Source organism: Electrophorus electricus, chromosome 25, assembly GCF_041902795.1.
Source record: "Electrophorus electricus isolate QZ-2024a chromosome 25, ASM4190279v1, whole genome shotgun sequence".
Lineage (NCBI taxonomy): Eukaryota > Metazoa > Chordata > Actinopteri > Gymnotiformes > Gymnotidae > Electrophorus > Electrophorus electricus.
In genome coordinates this window covers 5,241,237-5,257,825 of record NC_137521.1, presented here as the reverse complement: position 1 = coordinate 5,257,825, position 16,589 = coordinate 5,241,237, and the positions used below count along the sequence as shown (strand labels likewise).

Below are 16,589 nucleotides of genomic sequence, written 5' to 3'. Positions count from 1 at the left end.
CAACACGCGCAGACATTCAGAGATTAATGTGAGCCAAATTTAAAGAGTTGCAAGTGTGAAAAGGGGGAGACACTGACCTGAGAGCTGCTTATGATATGAGTTAGTGGGGATGTTGTGCAAGGCCGGAGAGAACGAGAATCTGATGGGAGCGTGAGCTCCTCCTCCCAGCTTTAGAGGCAGGTCACAGAGAGGGGAGGGGCAAAGAGAGAGAGAGGGAGAGAGAGAGAGAGAGAGAGAGAGAGAGAGAGAGAGAGAGAAACAGAAGGACCTGGATGACAAATGAAGATGTAGAAGAAAGAGTTAGGAAGATGAAGAGAGAAGGAAACTACAGAGAGCAAACGAGGGACAGAAAGGGTCATGGAGAGAGAGAGAGAGAGAGAGAGAGAGCGCGAGCAATGGCTGAAAGACTGATGTGGTGGGAGATGGGTGGTAGCAGTTCTGCTATTATTACCCTGTTATCACATCAGGATCAGTACAGCAGTGATGCACAGCTTCCTCCCCGACTATGTCACTTCCCTTTTTCTCCATGACCAATCCCAGCCCCCCCCCCCCCCCCCGTCTTACACACACACACTGCCCCTCAGTCGGGGACCATCCACAGATCCCATCCTCTCATCCCAATTCACAGGTACTAATTCTTTGCCCCATTTCCACACACGCACACACACGCGCACACAGCTCTCTGCCCAAAAATGGACATATTCACACTTGAAAACATGAGCCAAGATACTGCGCTCCCTCTCCTCACACAGCCAACACGTCTTTGGGAGGCAGCCTCCTTGGGCGCGGGGCCTCTTCTCGCACCTTCTCTCTCTCCTGTGTCTCATCCACCTCTTCCTCTCCTCCGTGGACCAGAATTTTGTCCAATCTAAAATCTTTTCCCTAAAATGGAAAGGAAACGTCGGGTCGCACCCACCTAAACACGAAGGCCCTATATTTGTCCACAGCAGCGGCGGAGGGAACTATTTTATTGTTGTACACTTTAAGGCCATTCGAGGCCTCACAAAAGCAGTGCCCGGACAAAAGCCTCTCACTGTGCCTTCACACAAGTCACATAAAACCAAAATTACAGTAACTCGACCATGAGAAACTTAATCATGCAGGCCTCCTTTGAAGAATAGATGGCTAGAGGTTGAGTTTCTCCTCCATGAAAATCAGTGAAGACTTCATTTGGGGGGGTGGGGGGGGTATAAAGTCCTCTCGCTTTCGGGTCGATAAGCCAACACGTCGCCTCAGCCTCTGCACTGTCGTTAAACGCCATTCACGGGCCCACCCATGCCCATCGGAGCCGCCGCCTTTGTAAGGCGAGAGGAATTTAAAGTCATAAAGGGGATGGGGGCAGCAGGCCTGTCTCCTCCATGCTCAATTTGCCTTGGGGAACGGCAATTGTTTCGGGCCTGGCAACAAAACCCTTCCCACCGTGAGGGAACAAACAGGCCTCACTGTGCCCAAACCCAACACGTCTCCAGGCATGATAAAGGACAGCTAAGCCCTCCATGATCCTGGAGAAAACACCCTCACGCAGTCCATCAGTGAGTAGAAAAGAGCAGAGGGACTGGGGGGGGTGCTAGCACAAGGCTGGCCCGCTGCACCCGGGTCGAGAGGAGAAGTTGGGTTTGGGTTTGGGTTTGGGTTTGGGTTCTGTTGGAAAGGCTTGAGTGGTAGATGGAGATTTGGGTCTAGTGGGGCAGTGGGTTTAAGACAAAAGAAGGCTGTGGTCATTTGTAATGGGTCGATAGAATGTGTCTATAATGTGTGGGTCTATAGCGTGTTAGTCTATAGCGTGTGGGTCAATAGCATATGGGTCTTTAGCGTGTGGGTCTACAGTGTGTGGGTCTACAGTGCCTGTGTAAGCATGCACTGGGTGTGAAGAAGCACTGTTCTGGTCTGGTCAGTGCAGAACTATGTGAAATAGACTGAGTCCTGAGAGCAGGATGTGCGTGTGTGTGTGCGCGGGTGCATCAAGGGCCAGCACAAACAAACATACACACAAAAACACACACACACACACACACACACACACACACACAGAGCGAACAGACCACGAACAAACAGTCCAACTCAGCCCACATTCACATAGGGCTGCAAAAATAAGTGCCTTCATCGATCAAAAAAAAAAAAAAACAAACCCATCCAAACACACACGTGGGCACATGTGCTCCAGGTCCTGGGGTGTCCGGAGCCCCAAGCGGACACGCATGTCTGCCTTCCGCTGCCAGTTCACACCACCTCTATTACAGCTGCGTCAGAGTCAGCAGCGTGCACACGCACGGTTAGGCGTGCCTAATGAAAAACGACAGGGCTTTATTACCCCCCCCCCCCCCCCCCCCCCCGACCTGCTTAAAGGAAGGTTTCCTGTGGCCATCTTCCACCCCGGTCGGCTCCCTCTGGGCCGGTCACAAGAAGACTTGCTACGCGACAAAGGTGTGCTAGGCGAGACAAAGGCAGGCTAGGCGGGACGATTGAGAGGTTAGGGGAAGCGGTCCGATTTCGCATGGGACCTTCCGGGCTTAACAGGGACGCCAGACAGCATGAGAGAAGCTGCTGGTGACTCGTGCTGTGTTTGACGAGGCCTCCCTTAAACGAGGGCGGGGTGTTTGCAGGCGGCGTAACGGGTGACTCACAGGTACTGAACTTATGTTCGTCTTGCGGAAAGTGAAAGAGAGCGAGGAACGCGCACACACACACACACACACACACACAAACATGCACTTAAAACACACAGGGCCCCACCCTACAACCACTACTTACCCAGATGCCTCAAGTCCATCATCACTAGGCCTCAATTAGAATTCCCCCAAGTGAAAGGCTTACAACAACAAAGACCACTTACTGGATCAGTTATACATATTACTTCAGTCTCGCGCTGTGAACCTCCGACATGCTGCAGCGCTCTCGCAAAGTCACTGATGGCCCCTGCTTTCGCATGCCTCCCCCATTCACGCGACTCCACCCTTTGCACAACACCTCCTGCTGATCTGCGACCCCACCCTGAAGTGAGTCACCCTCAGTACCACAGAGGCCTCATTCCAGCTCCCTCACCTCACTCCCACAAACGTACAGCCCGAGGACCACGGCGGCCGGGGCCTGCTTCGACCTGGGCGCTCTTCGGATCCGATTACAGTGACATGTTTCTGCTGTGCCTTCCACAACCCCCTCCCCAACTTCCTCATCTGATGGAGAAGAGAACCTGTGTAAAAGCACAAGCGGGAAGGGCGAAATCACGTAGGTGAGGAAGAGCTGTAGTCTTCCTCACACCCACATCATTTAAGGTTAGAAACGTGTGGGGGAGGTTCTGTTGTCCTTTATCAACTGCCAAGCATTTGAGCAGCTGACTGGTAATAACAAATATGGGGAATTCTTATCACGTGGTACATATCCGGAACAATAGTCTTCTGACACGCGGGTGCAAATTTTAGTCAAAATGAGTGACGTTTACAAGAACAATAACACAGGAAATCAATGACATGCTCTGCAAACACAGGAAGAAATGACAAAAGACACCCGACGTTCAGAATTTTTCCACCTTTTGTCCACTCACTCACTACAGCATAATGTATGTGTGTGTAATTGTGCATGTGTGTATGAGTGAGTGTCATTGGTTTCTTTCATGTGTCCGTCATAACTGTTCCCATTACTGTAAATGACTGATCAGGTCATAACTGCTCAATTAAAAGAAATGCATTACAATAATGTCAAATCCAATCAAACCTGGTAAACTACTGGGACAGAATCCGAGCGGGCTGACCGTAACAAGCCGTTTCAACTGTTTATATGTAGATCCGTTTGGACAGAGCATTGTTCTCATGCCGTACTGCTCATCCTGCGCGTACTGGCTTGGCTAACAGACCCGTCACGGGACCCGCATCTGCGTCACGGGCCGATCGCGCCGCCGTAGAGCCGCCCGACCAAAAGCAGTCTCACAACTCAACTCTCCTCCCCCGCAGGGACCCCCACATCCTGCCTTTGTTCACACGTTTCCATAGCAACATTGACAAACAGCAAAGGAGGGAGCCGAGATCCACGAGAATCAGAGGGGTGACGTCTCGTCCCGGAACCATCGCGCTCGGGAAAACCTCAAGGACAACGGAGACTGCAGAGTTGGTGGCACAAAGAAAGGCATCCGAATCATTCCCGTTCCACTTGGATTTGGCAGGAGTGCAGGGCACTGTCAGAGCTGAGGACCACATGACCGCGCGTGGCGAACTCTGCGAGTTTCGACTTTAGTCATCGGTTGGAAAGAATTTGTGGAAGATGTCGTATAATACTGACCATGATTCATTTCCTAATGCAGCGGGCCACATAATTTGAAGCAGAGCTGATCTTAAATAACACTTGTGTATGGCTTGACAAAAAAGGGGCCAAGCACTTATTGCTAAAATGTATACATAAATATAAATATAACTATCCAAATGGCATGAATGGTGGAGTGAAGGCAGGAGCCCGGCTGGCGTCGCCATGCGGATGTTTCTCAGACAGCTTTTGAACTGTTACTTTTTGTCTCTGGACGAAACCTAGGAAACGAAGGCCTCTCCTTTTTAGAAGCTCATCCTTCGTTTCCATCGGTCTCTCTCTCTCTCTCTCTCTCTGCGGAGGGTCCTGTGTACCAGAATGCATGGCCCTCATCTGTCCTTTCTCACGGTGACATTATTAAACGGGCCGAGCACCATTTCTGTGGCGATTCTCCCGCTTCAGAGAGTTTTATTTGGCCTGACCAGTCTCGTAAAAACCCGGGCAGCCCTACGCATAAAGCCCTGGTTGGGGCACTAGGGTTTCTGCCCCCACCCCCGCCCCCGCCCCCAACACACCATACCATTTTCTTTATGCCTTTGTTGGATGTCTTTTCTCCCACCAGCAATCTCCCCTCAGGGTCTGACCTCCAAAGGAGTCAAAGCCGTGTCCTGTCTCCTCTGGAGAGCTACGCGGCGGCCGCTCAATATGGCTGCCACCAGACCCACACGACTTCAAACGCACGTAAACTTGATGGTTCAGGCGAATGCAACCTTGCTGTTTTCGGACCAGGTCTCTCAGGCCGGGTCTCTCTGCTACCCTGGTTTCTCTGGGCACCACAGAGGCATGTGGGACTTTATTGAATTATAGATCACATGTGGGTGGGATTGCCCTTTCCATCAGTAACACTGACTCTGTGTTGTAAAGAGCCATAACAGTTCTGATTCAAATCCCTGCCTGGATAGGGCAGTGGTTGGTGGCAAGATCTGACATCTTGCCATTTTGAGTTCTTAGGGAAAAAACATACAAATAGAATTCTGGGAGATCAGTGAAACTCCTCTTTAAAACAGTCACAGCTGTTCCTGTACGGTTGATATGAAGCACTCCGACGTCTTGGCCCATTAACCCTCGTATTGTTCAGACTTCAGCGGCCTCTGGGTCAGTTCTGAAAGCTAAAGGAGGGGTGGGGTGGATCCATAGCCACCTATAAATCAGGCCGTCTGCACCAGACAGGACGTCGATGAGACGTCACTTAGCGAAACAGAGCTGTCTGATTTCAAAGCATTAGCCCGCCTGTGCCGAGAAGTGCTAAAAAAGACGGTCCTTCTGCAGAGACACCACCCCTATTCTAGAGAACAGTAGAGAAGACAGCCCTCGTGGGCTGGGGCCGATTGGCAGTTTCTGTTTTTCTGACCCTAGCCTCGCATGTTAGCTGTATTTTGGGCACTTATTCTGAGAGAGCACTTTTCTCAGTAATGTGGTGTACAAGGCCTTGCAGTACTTAAGACATCTGCTAACCACCATCTGTGATGGGGCACCCGGGCTGGTAATATGTGAACATGACATCTTCTGTGATCTGGATGTTCTGAGGATTAAGACAGCAGACAGACGCGCCGACCGTCATTATGCAGGAAAGCTTCACGCGAGACTGTTCTCGGTGTACGCCCAGGAGGAGTCTGCCACCAACTAACTGATTTTTGAATTCTCAAAAGCTGCCCATTAAAACTACTTTGGTTTGTGTTGATTTTTAATGTGTAAGCCACAGTTGCCGGAAGGGTTCTCACGTCTTCCGCCATCACTGACTGCGTGCCTTAATCAGACCTGGATTTCCACAAGATAACTGGATGACCTTTCCCCATGACCTCTCCACGACCTCGCCATCAAGCAGAATGTCACAGTCTATATCCAAACAAGACACTCCTTCCCATTCTCAAGCATTGCCTGCAAACAAGACCGAGCAATTGTTTGGCCATACTCCAATGTGAACACTGCTGAAATTTATGAGCACCTAACAAGTTCCGATCTGCACCAGAAAGACATTGCTTTACAATATCAATTACATAAACTGTCGTGATAGCCCAAGGTATGCATCTCTGTCATACACAGGTCTACATTTGTCCAACACTTCTTGAGAAATGAATTTAGAAGGTTTGATTTGCCTCGGGTGTTCCAAACCTCAGTTTGAGGGATGGGCTCAGGACTTCCACACCCCACATGCCCACAGACTGTAAGCCGCAAGAGCCAAAACTAGGTCGGGGCAGATTAATCAACAGCTAATGCTAGGTCGGGGCAGACCAATCAACAGCTAATGCTAGGTCGGGGCAGACCAATCAAGAGGCCTCTCTGTAATCTCCAGCAGCTGAGACAACAAACATCGCAGATATACGAGCAACAGACAGCACACACAAGACAGGGTGTGTTAAAGCTGCCTCCATCTGAACTAACCAGTAACGCTCCAGTGACCTTGAAACATCGCTTGAGAGCGGAACACAAAGGTGAATATTTTGGCAGCTCAAAGGACACAGTTGTCTGGGATACTCTGAAAACCGAACTTAAAAGGTGTCATTATTGTGATCCCCTATGCGTATGTACAGGAAAATTACGCAGGCTAATGGAGGAACAATGACTAGATCATTTAATATATAGTTACTATCTCATGCCACCCACATACATCAAACGCAAGTTTACTCATTTTTGTCAGTCAACACACCATTACAGACCACAGACTCGGAATGGGGCCCCAGCACCCCAAGCGGGGCATTTCATATCCTGTGGCAGATAGAGAGAGAGATAGAGACACTTAACACAAACAGCCACACAACAGGCAGGAAAGGAGGAATGGGGACATCAGTGACTATAATATTAACAACGCAGATGACCAAAGCAAATGGCTGAGTCCTGAGTTCAGATAGAAGCCAGGGTTAGGGTCAGGGTTTCAGCTCGTAACAGGACCAACCCGTTCGCACACGGCTCAAAGCAGGCAGGTGCTCGAAATCCACACGCACACATACAGACGTACAAGCCTGCCTCCCAAATAATGCCCTGGCTGGGAAAACAAGGTGGGTAGGGCCGTGCAGAGAAGATCAAAGGGACTGAGCCACTTCCTGTCGGAGCACACCTGTTGAAAGCAGCTTTGATAACACTCGCTCAAAAGAGCATCAAAAGGCTCTGGGACACGCGTCCTGCTCACGCAGGGGTGAAAATTAAAAACCAGGGTCCAGCACCGCGCACAGATCACTTCCAGAGTACGCTTCCTGTTCATATTACATTGCATTTCATCAAAACAAATCCTTTAGCAGTCTCTAATTTAAGGGATGCAAAAAAGAACCATTTTGCCTGTTGGACTGCAGAGTAGCACGTGGGTAGGTATCAGGCGGAAGACAATTACAAACTGATGGTCAACAATGATTTTGCTTCTCGCAAAAAAATATATGATCATTATGTATTTCTGCATGCTGAATCCAAACTGTGTTGAGAACGGTTCCATTACACAGTTCCAGTATACTCACACGTCATTACGTACAGTATGGAAAAAAGGACTACCCAGGAAAGTGGCAAACTACTGTACATTTTAAAAGTTAGTGCATATTAAAAGTGTGCTGATACCATTTCTATGAGTAATATATAATTAATGTCAAACTGAATTGCCCTGTCACTTAAAAACCATAATTCTATAATATTCTTTAATATTTTGTGAAACAACAACAACAAAAATCACATTTTGTTGCCCAGTGTATTCCTGTAAATGACTTTGCCAGAGAAGGACAGATCATGACTTATGTACTAGACTCTGACTTCAGTACTTCCTTGGAATGTACACACTATCATTTGTAATTCTGGACCCTTTATCATGGACATGTTTCTCATAAACTGGCAGATGAAAGAAAAAGGTTTGCAGCTTGAATTTCCTCTTGGCTGAGTTGTGGTGTGCAGGTAAGATAAAGGGCACAGTAACAATAAACATGTCCAAATGAAGGTACGACTGGCCCAGAGATGGTATCGCACTTGGCAAAGACCCACGCCTGTCCTGTCTACCCTGGCTGTCTGGAAGGAGAGCCGTCACCTGGCCAAGGGGTAGCATACTGAGCTCAGGCTGCTGTGTTGGGGGCGGTCTAAGCCCCCCCCACCCCCTTGGACTTGAACTCAGGTTAAGCTTCAGAGCTCAGAGATCTGTGGGATGGACTTTTTCTCATGCTGTCATGCGCTACCAGATCTGCAGATCACACGCGTTCGCATTCTTCCAGGCTTTGTATGAACCGGAGCCTTCGCAAGAGTACCATGGGCCAGAAGAGCACATGGTAGGCAGACGGACAGACACTGTCTCAGGCATCTTTCAACTCTGCTATTCATTCTCACTATCTGTGCTGCGCACACATCCTGTGTACCTGGGGACCATCAAACATGCTGAAAGATGCATGGCTTGAACCAGCCCTGACCCCAAATGACCAGGGGTTTACTGAAGCTTCACATCACAGATGGCAGAGTTGGGATATAAAAGAGCATATTACCATCTTTCAACATGCATAGTCCATATAAAGGGAATAAGTCCATATTACGAAAGGGAATAACACACAATTTTCCCCCAAACCGTTTATGGGAGTAGTCACTTCATTACAGTTAGTCATCTATCGCTTGGGCCCGTCTCCTGCTGTTCCTACACTAGAGGTGGTGCTCTCGCTTGCGCTCTCTCTCTCTCTCTCTCTCTCTCTCGCTCTCTCTCTCTCTCTCTCTCTCTCTCTCTCTCTCATGGGCTGAAGTACATTTTTAGACCCAAATAAAGTGCCATCGAACAGATCTGATAAGGTCTCTTTTTCCTGGCCCAATGCCAGCAGCGTCCAAAGCCACCGCAACAATTTTGGAAATGGCTTCCGTCCAGTAGCGCTTTGGGAATGGCCTCCGTCCAATAGCGCTTCGGGGCCGGAGATGTTTCACTTATTCCGGGTGGGTCAATAAACGTGGCTAGGAGGCAAAGAGGAAAGAGCCAGGGGAAAAAAAGGGGAAAAAGACAGGCACAGGGGAGCGCTGCTCAAGGCACACACTATTCCGAGATTTCCCAGCCCGCGATCTCTGGCTACGGAAAACTCTCCTGTGCTGGAGATTAGCCGGCACGCTGACTTCAAGGCCCACTGTCTGCACGCGTTCAGATCCGCCCGAGCTCCTCGCAAAAGGCATGTTGGGACTCTTCTCTTTGAGGGAATCACTGAAATCGGATTGTGTGATGAAGCTCTGGCCAGACGCCATGGCCGGATGCGTACCTGCTGTTATCCCATACGTCGTCTCTCCTGTTTGAAATCTCTCTAGTTAGGGATCTTCCTTCGGAAACCCTTCTGCTGTTACGGATCATTTGGCTGATGAATTTGGATGAAGCGACATACGCACACTGGGAGTGGCCTTGGACCGACTCTTGAATCACCTCGAACTGACTCAGGATGAACAAAGCCAGGAGCATTGGGCTGAGAATTGAACCCTTGACCTTTAGGCAATAGCAAAGTTCTCACAGCACTAAGCCAGTGCCAACAAACAGCCTGGCACTGCCCAGCTGGAGTCTTGGATTTACAGCCTTATTTCCTCACATTTCCCCTCTAACGATGATCCATGACAAAAAAAGGTTTGCATAATAATAATAATAATACATTTTTTAAATATTTGATTGCAATTAACAGTGCCCAAAATGTAATTAACAATGCGTAAAAACATCACAGTACATCAACACCATGTTCTGCGCCTCTGAATTCAGCCTTCACCTCTTTATTTAAAGATTCAAAAATTAACTAAAAATTAAATAAGTCACTGGGCAATATCCTCAAACCACCCACATCTCGCCCCCTCCCAGGATTTGTCAAAAGAAAAGAAAACATTTAAGAAAAGGCTTCTAGCAGACCAGAGTGCAGTAACAATAACAAGGTCCTGAAGCTCCAGAGCCTTCCGAAACGTCCCGTTTATTGGATTCACATGTTCTCCCTCCATAATCCCGAGCTCACTGCATCCCGGCGGCACTAAGTGCTCGCATTAAAGATCCGCTGCGAAGGCTGTCGGCTTTACGAGCCCCTCGGCCCGCGGACCTCCGCGGGACGGGAGGGCGGGTTGAGGGTGAGTGGGGACTAACAGCATCGGGGTCGTCTGTGGGAGCTGGCGTCTCCTTCCCTCATTAGCGAAACACAGATCTCTCTCCCTCTCTCCCCCCCCCCCCCCGACAGGACAGATGTTTTTGAACTCTGCTCAGTGGCGGATGAGGTGCTGGAGGAGTGGGGTGGTTGTTATTCACCAGAGTTGATTGCGTTCCCCACCAAACAAGGTCCATTCACGGGCTCGGGGGGCGGGACTGGGCTTTGTCTTTCCACTTTAGGCTCCTGAATGAGAGTGCACTCACTCACAAACTGCTGTTTGACCGAAATCCATCTGGAGTGGGGTGAGTGAACAGCGTTGTAGGGAAAAGACAGCATGTGTAATCGGTTAAGGCTGTGTGTGAGCGTGTATTTTTCCATTTACGCGAGAAAGACAAACACAGATGGAGTTTTATGACACTGAGATGTTGCTGCCTGTTGTTGTTTGCTTGTTTTAATCGCTGAGGAAACACTCATGTTAAAAGCTGCTTGCTTGTGGCCCCAGTCCTCCGAGAAAAAGCTCAGGCTAAAGAGGGCGAGAGCGCAAGCTTATGAAAGCCATTAAAAGAATCCCGAATAAAACTTAAACTACATACGCCGTCCACAGGTGCGTATCCACAATAATACACAGTGTAGAAAAACAAAAGACTTCAGACAAATAGTCTGAATTCCATTAGTCTCTCTCTCTCGCTCTCTATCAGTATGACTCCATCCTCAAACACAACTGACATTCCAACACTGCCACAAGAGATGAGTCAATACAGTGAACTTACAGAACAGACATGTAGTCTGAGCAGAGAAAAAAGAATGCAAGAGAGAGAACAGGAAAGAGAGAGAGAGAGCAGGAAAGAGTTTTTAGAAAGGGTGCAGCTTTGCTTGCTTCTTTGTATATATTGTTCATATAATGCCGTGGCTTTTAAAAGGCGCTGGCTGCATTACAGACCTGTGTGCAGTGAATGAACGCATCCAATTACCGTACGAGATAAAATCTACAGCCATCAGTAGTGCGGGCTGGCTGATCCTAATGGGCTCTTAGACAGAGACAGGAGCCCGACGCAGAGAGCCGGGCCATCCCCTCCGTGACCCCTCCTGTGGCCCAGATGGATCACACACAGCACAGAAACGAAGGCAAACACACATGCACCCGTACCAGGGCCCTCTTCTGCTACAGGGTCTCTCCAGTTAGGAGCAGCAGACATGATGGCATTAGCGCGCAGTCGGGCCATAAATCCGTCCCACCCCTTCCTTGACCCTTTTAACAGGGCTAATTTACACAAAGGTGTTTCAGTCCGTCTTAACCGGGCCTCGTAGCCCGCCAGCATGAGTTATGGCTTTGGTTATGCGTCTTACTTTAGGGACAAGTGTACTCAGACCTAAAAAACCTGCTGATGTTTAATGAGCATGCAAGGCCTAAATCTCCCTTATGTGGGGAATGTGGACAGCGGCCTGCATGTGCGTGTGGGGGTAATAAAAAGCACATGACTTCATGCCATATTCTCGTTGGCGGTTTTTCCCCTCTTGACAGCCCCTGGCCTTTACATGCTCTGCTCTGATTGGACACAGTCTCTGGTTCCTTACCGTACACCCAGGCAAAGGACAGGCAGACATACGTGCGCACGCAGCACACGCACGCACAACTGGGACGCTCTTGGCAAACCTCATGAACTCATCATCAGTGTGTTTGGTTTCTCACAGTTGTACGACCAGTGAAATGTGTGTGCGCGTGCGTGTGTGTGTGAGTGAGAGAGAGAGAGAGAGAAAGTACACATCTGTTATACACTCCTGTCAGAACTAATGCAGCAAATCCATTCTCTGTGATAGTTGAATGATGAATGCAGACAAAGTAACAAAAACACTCGTTCACTCACACTCGCACACAACCCCCAGGTGCTGAAGCGCCACTAAGGAAAAGGTTGGCTATATTTTGTTGTTTTCTTCAGGTGTTTATGGATCATTTGTTGTTTTTTCGCCCCGGGAGACTCAGCTCTGCTCTGCTAACTGACACAGTGTTCATCCAGCACTGTGCCTCTCACACAGGAGCACATTTCTGGGTCAGCTTTCACGCCGCAGACGGCAAAATATGCGCTAACAGCAGCCAGTTCTCTCTGTCTCACACACACACACACACACACACGCACACAGTAGACCTACAGTCTTTGACTCTGTGCACTTGTGCGCCTGTGAGGCTTTGAAGAGAAGCAGGATTGAGGGGCCCTAAGGGGTCGTGTTTCCTCCAACCTCCCGCCCATCACTATAAATCAGCCTCGGCCTTACAGACTAGCGCCCAGGCAAAGGGATAACAGACAGATGAGAGAGAGAGAGAGAGAGAGAGAGAGAGAGAAGAGACAGAAATAAAACAGGAACAGAGAGAAACAGTGAGGAAGAGAGAGATTTTAAAAGAAGGAAGGAAAAACAGATTGGCTGGATCCACGCGGTCTGCTGAGGCAGACGTTAGCCAGACTACCAGCAAAGACAAAGCATCCGAGACCCACAGCACGCAGCCCACAAAGCTGCCGCGTCCAACGCTGCGCCGGCCCAAAGAAATTACGTGCGATAGAAATCCCCACACTCCCCTGAGCAAATCGGACATGCAGCAAACAACTTTAAACCGCCATAAAATAGGCCAGAGTCCTAAATTCAGCATCTCTGTCTGCTAGCATGGTGGCGCACGGACGCGGTATGAGAAGGGAAAGTGATTAACTTGTGGTTTGATATAAAGGAAACATCCCGGCGTTTCACAGCCTACTCGGTTGTGGATACACACAGCAGTTTCACAAGACGTAAAGCAGAAAGCGGCACGGGGGCTTCCTTCCTCTCAGTTATGCATTAGCTAATGAATGAAATAGATGCTGCTCCATCAAGCAGCAGACCTAATGACCCAACGCTGACCGCACACGCGCTTGCTTCACCCATGCAATTCCACAGGAACTCTGAAGGAGAAGATATTGGATATTGCACTCTCTTGCGCTCCTCTTCTGTCTCGCTCGCCTTGTTTCTCTCCCTCCCTCCCTCCCTCTCTCTCCCTCTCTCTCTCTCTCTCAGTGCAGACAAGCTCCCTCATTAGCTTGGTTTTGGACAAAACTGGAGCAAAATGAAACTCATTATCACAAAAGCGTAACTAATATGGCACAGGAAACTCCTGAACACACACACACACACAAAGGAGGCAATAAAACTCCACTCTTTTCCGGTAGAAAACTTTCAGTTCACATTAAAATGACCCTGATCACAGCCTGCGTTTAGGAGGGAGTGTCTAGCCATCAACAGTGGCAATTAGCTATGATGTAATTACCTCTGGGAGTGGGGCAGCCAAGGCACTGCCTGCAGGGGCCTCAAAACTCCACCCTCGTTTAAGAGCAGTGCCTGATTTATGGACAGGCAGAGGATGGGGCACCCGCTTTTGAAGTCCGTGAATAAGTAATATAAAATACACCTGGAGGACCCAGGGGCTCCTAGCCATCTTATACAAGCAGGAGATGAGGTGGGCGAGGGGAGTAGAAGAGCGAGTGTGTGCGCGCACGCGCACGTGTGTGTGAGTGTGTGTGTGTTAGGGGTCACCAGTGTTTCCTTTCAGGCTGGCTTTTATGGCAGCACTTCAAACAATCGCTCTCTCGCATTGCCTTTCTTCCCACCCGAACCATTGTACAGAGCCAACTAAGCCGTAATTGGCCTCGCTTTCCTTTCAAGCCCCCCCCACTGGCCCAACCCACCCTGCACGGGTCTCTGAAGTTCTGCACAGCAGACATGTCGACCTGGCAGGTAAGTGCGCCCATCACCATCACTGTCTGTGTACAACATGCCTTCTACCTCTCAAAGACCTCAAGGTCTTTGAACTAAGGCTTCATGCCTTGTAAACAGACAACCTTCTTTTATTTTATTTTTTTCTGTTTTACAATTTCATTTTGGCAAATATTTACTTGGAATATGAGGCGAATAAAGGCATTTTCAGCTGTGACGGACAATCAAAATTGGAATAATAGTAAATGTTGGATGTGGCTGTGAAGTTTTTGACACTCTGGAGTCAACACGTCCGTGACTCCTTTCAACTATTTTATCACTCACGAGAGTTTGTGAAGGGGTATTCTGTTCAGTACATTCTCTGAGTTTCTACCACACACACACACACACACACACACACACACACACACACACACTCCTGCCACTGATGTGACAATAACAGTGGCTGAGAACAGACATTACATCACTGCTGAAACTCTACGATGTCTCAATCAGAAAAAGTCAAGCAAAACACACACACACACACACTCATCCACCCACGCGCATACACATAGTTCTGTAGCTCCTTGAGAACCCAACACCACACACTGTCCCCTTACACAGGGTCAGCCATGCAGTGTGAACGCGACATGCGAGATTAACTGAAGTTCCTAATATTTGCCAGTTTCACTCGCACAAATCTTTCTTGTTTGAAAGTTTCGGGTCACTATGCCGTGGAGTGTGTATATCTCGGGGCATAACTTTGCACGCTAGATAAACGACCGGCAGATGGAAGTAAACAACAGCAAGCAAGCCCACACGCCCACGTGGGCAGTACAAGGCAGAGACCTGAAGAGGGGTGGGCTTAGGCGAGGCACGGCCATCCCGTGCGCTCACACGAAACCACCAGCCAGGATCTATTTCAGGCCACCCTATCATAGCCCTCATTTTTCCTGCTCTGTCTCTGCTTGGCACTCCACTGCTAAGAAATGAGGGTGTAGAACAATCCCAGGCAACCAAGCACCCATAAACACCCCGTCCACCATCGGATAGCGTCCTACGGGCACACACACAAACGGCTCCCAGACCGAGCAGAGGAAAGGAGTTGCTGGGTGTGAGGGGACAATCGGCTGGAAAAGACAGACCCAGAGCCGAGGAGGTGGGCGGCGGGTACGGAGGGGGGTAAAGAGGGTGGGAGGTGGTCTGTTTTAAGGTGGCTTGGCAGGGGGGGTCTCACCTCTTTGAAGTTCACCTTGGACCTTGTTCTCTTCCGCTTGGTGCCCTTTGCCACACCGCCGCGGAGCTGCTTCCATTTTGCAACCTGGGGGGGTTTGGCGAAGAGATAAAGGAGAGTGTAAGAATCACTTCAGCAGGAGCCCAAAACGCATGTCCTTCACAAACGGGCCTCCTTTCGCTGGCAGACAAAAGCAGCTATTTCTCACTGCACCGTGCACACTTTTCACTCTCACACACACAAACCGCTACAATCAGAAGTATGCGGTCTATGAGCACCTTTGTAATACCAATGAAACTGTTGCAAGCCAGAGTGAGAGCTGAAATCCACCTGCAGTACACACACACACACACACACACACACACACACGCACACACACACACGCATGCATGCGCATGCACAGGCAGTTAAAAAACTCTCTTCCCATGTCTGCCCAGAACAGGATTCTCCACTCTGTGATTCCCCTTCTCGACCACTGAGTGATGCTCCAGTCACAACTAACAGCAGAACACACACACACACACACACACACACACACCATACCGACTAAACACATAGCAAAACACAACGTACCGAACGCTCAACAGATCGCACAGCCATACAGAAATATCTGAGGTAAGGGAAAACACCATAGCGCAATCACAAAATCTCTCACAGGCTGCTGTCCGGGAGAAACGCTGAACTGGCCGACAGACGTCGAGCGGAGCAGAGAAGAGCCCAGGTTAGAAGAGCAGCCCGAGTGTTAAAGCAGAATTACCTCCTGGGTGACTTCTGTAACTGGTGGAATCTGCGACCATATCGAACTGGCTTCTTGCAGCCACTGGAGAACAGGAGAAAAGGAAGGGAACATAGAGGAGAGAGAGAGGGGGGGGGGGAGAGAGAGAGACGGAGAGAGAGAGAAGGAAAAATTCCTTCATTAAGTTGAAATGGGGCGTCAGTTCCTCTGCTGATTTGCTCCAGTCCTCCTCTGGTCTCTCTCTCTCTCTCTCTCTCTCTCTCTCTCGCTCCTTCTCATTCTCGCGCTCGCACAAACTGCACTTAACCTTATTAAAGTCTGCTCCGCTACTACAGGACTCAGCTCTTGCGTGCGCTCACTCGCTCGCTCGCTCTCTCTCTCTCTCTCTCGGTCATACACGCACGCACGCACACACACACACACACACACACACACACCGAGTGAGTGAGAAAACCTCAGCGGAGGAAAGATACTGGAGAGGAGGGGGAGAGAGAGAGAGAGAGAGAGAAAGAGAGCAAGCGAGAGATGTGCGGTAGCTGTATCCAGTGAGAGTCAGACAACAGTAGCA

General features: G+C 49.4%; 1 protein-coding gene across 22 annotated transcripts in view; it reads right to left on the bottom strand.

The window, feature by feature from the left end:
• Positions 1-16,589, bottom strand: part of aopep (aminopeptidase O (putative)) — a 51,971-nt gene that overhangs the window by 10,606 nt on the left and 24,776 nt on the right. For 5 of the 22 annotated variants that reach the window (XR_014119859.1, XR_014119857.1, XM_027031766.3 and 2 more), the window contains 2 exons: positions 16,043-16,105; positions 15,289-15,372 (listed from right to left, as the gene is read on the bottom strand). Coding sequence is in view for 12 of the 22 variants with exons in the window: in XM_027031766.3 (XP_026887567.2) it covers positions 15,289-15,372; positions 16,043-16,105 (147 nt within the window). In the remaining 10 variants the exon portion in view is untranslated. Of the gene's footprint in view, positions 1-77; positions 269-3,042; positions 3,191-15,288; positions 15,783-15,940; positions 16,106-16,589 lie in introns of those variants that run through there. The other 17 variants (XM_081707431.1, XM_081707434.1, XM_081707432.1 and 14 more) reach the window with 9 other exon arrangements.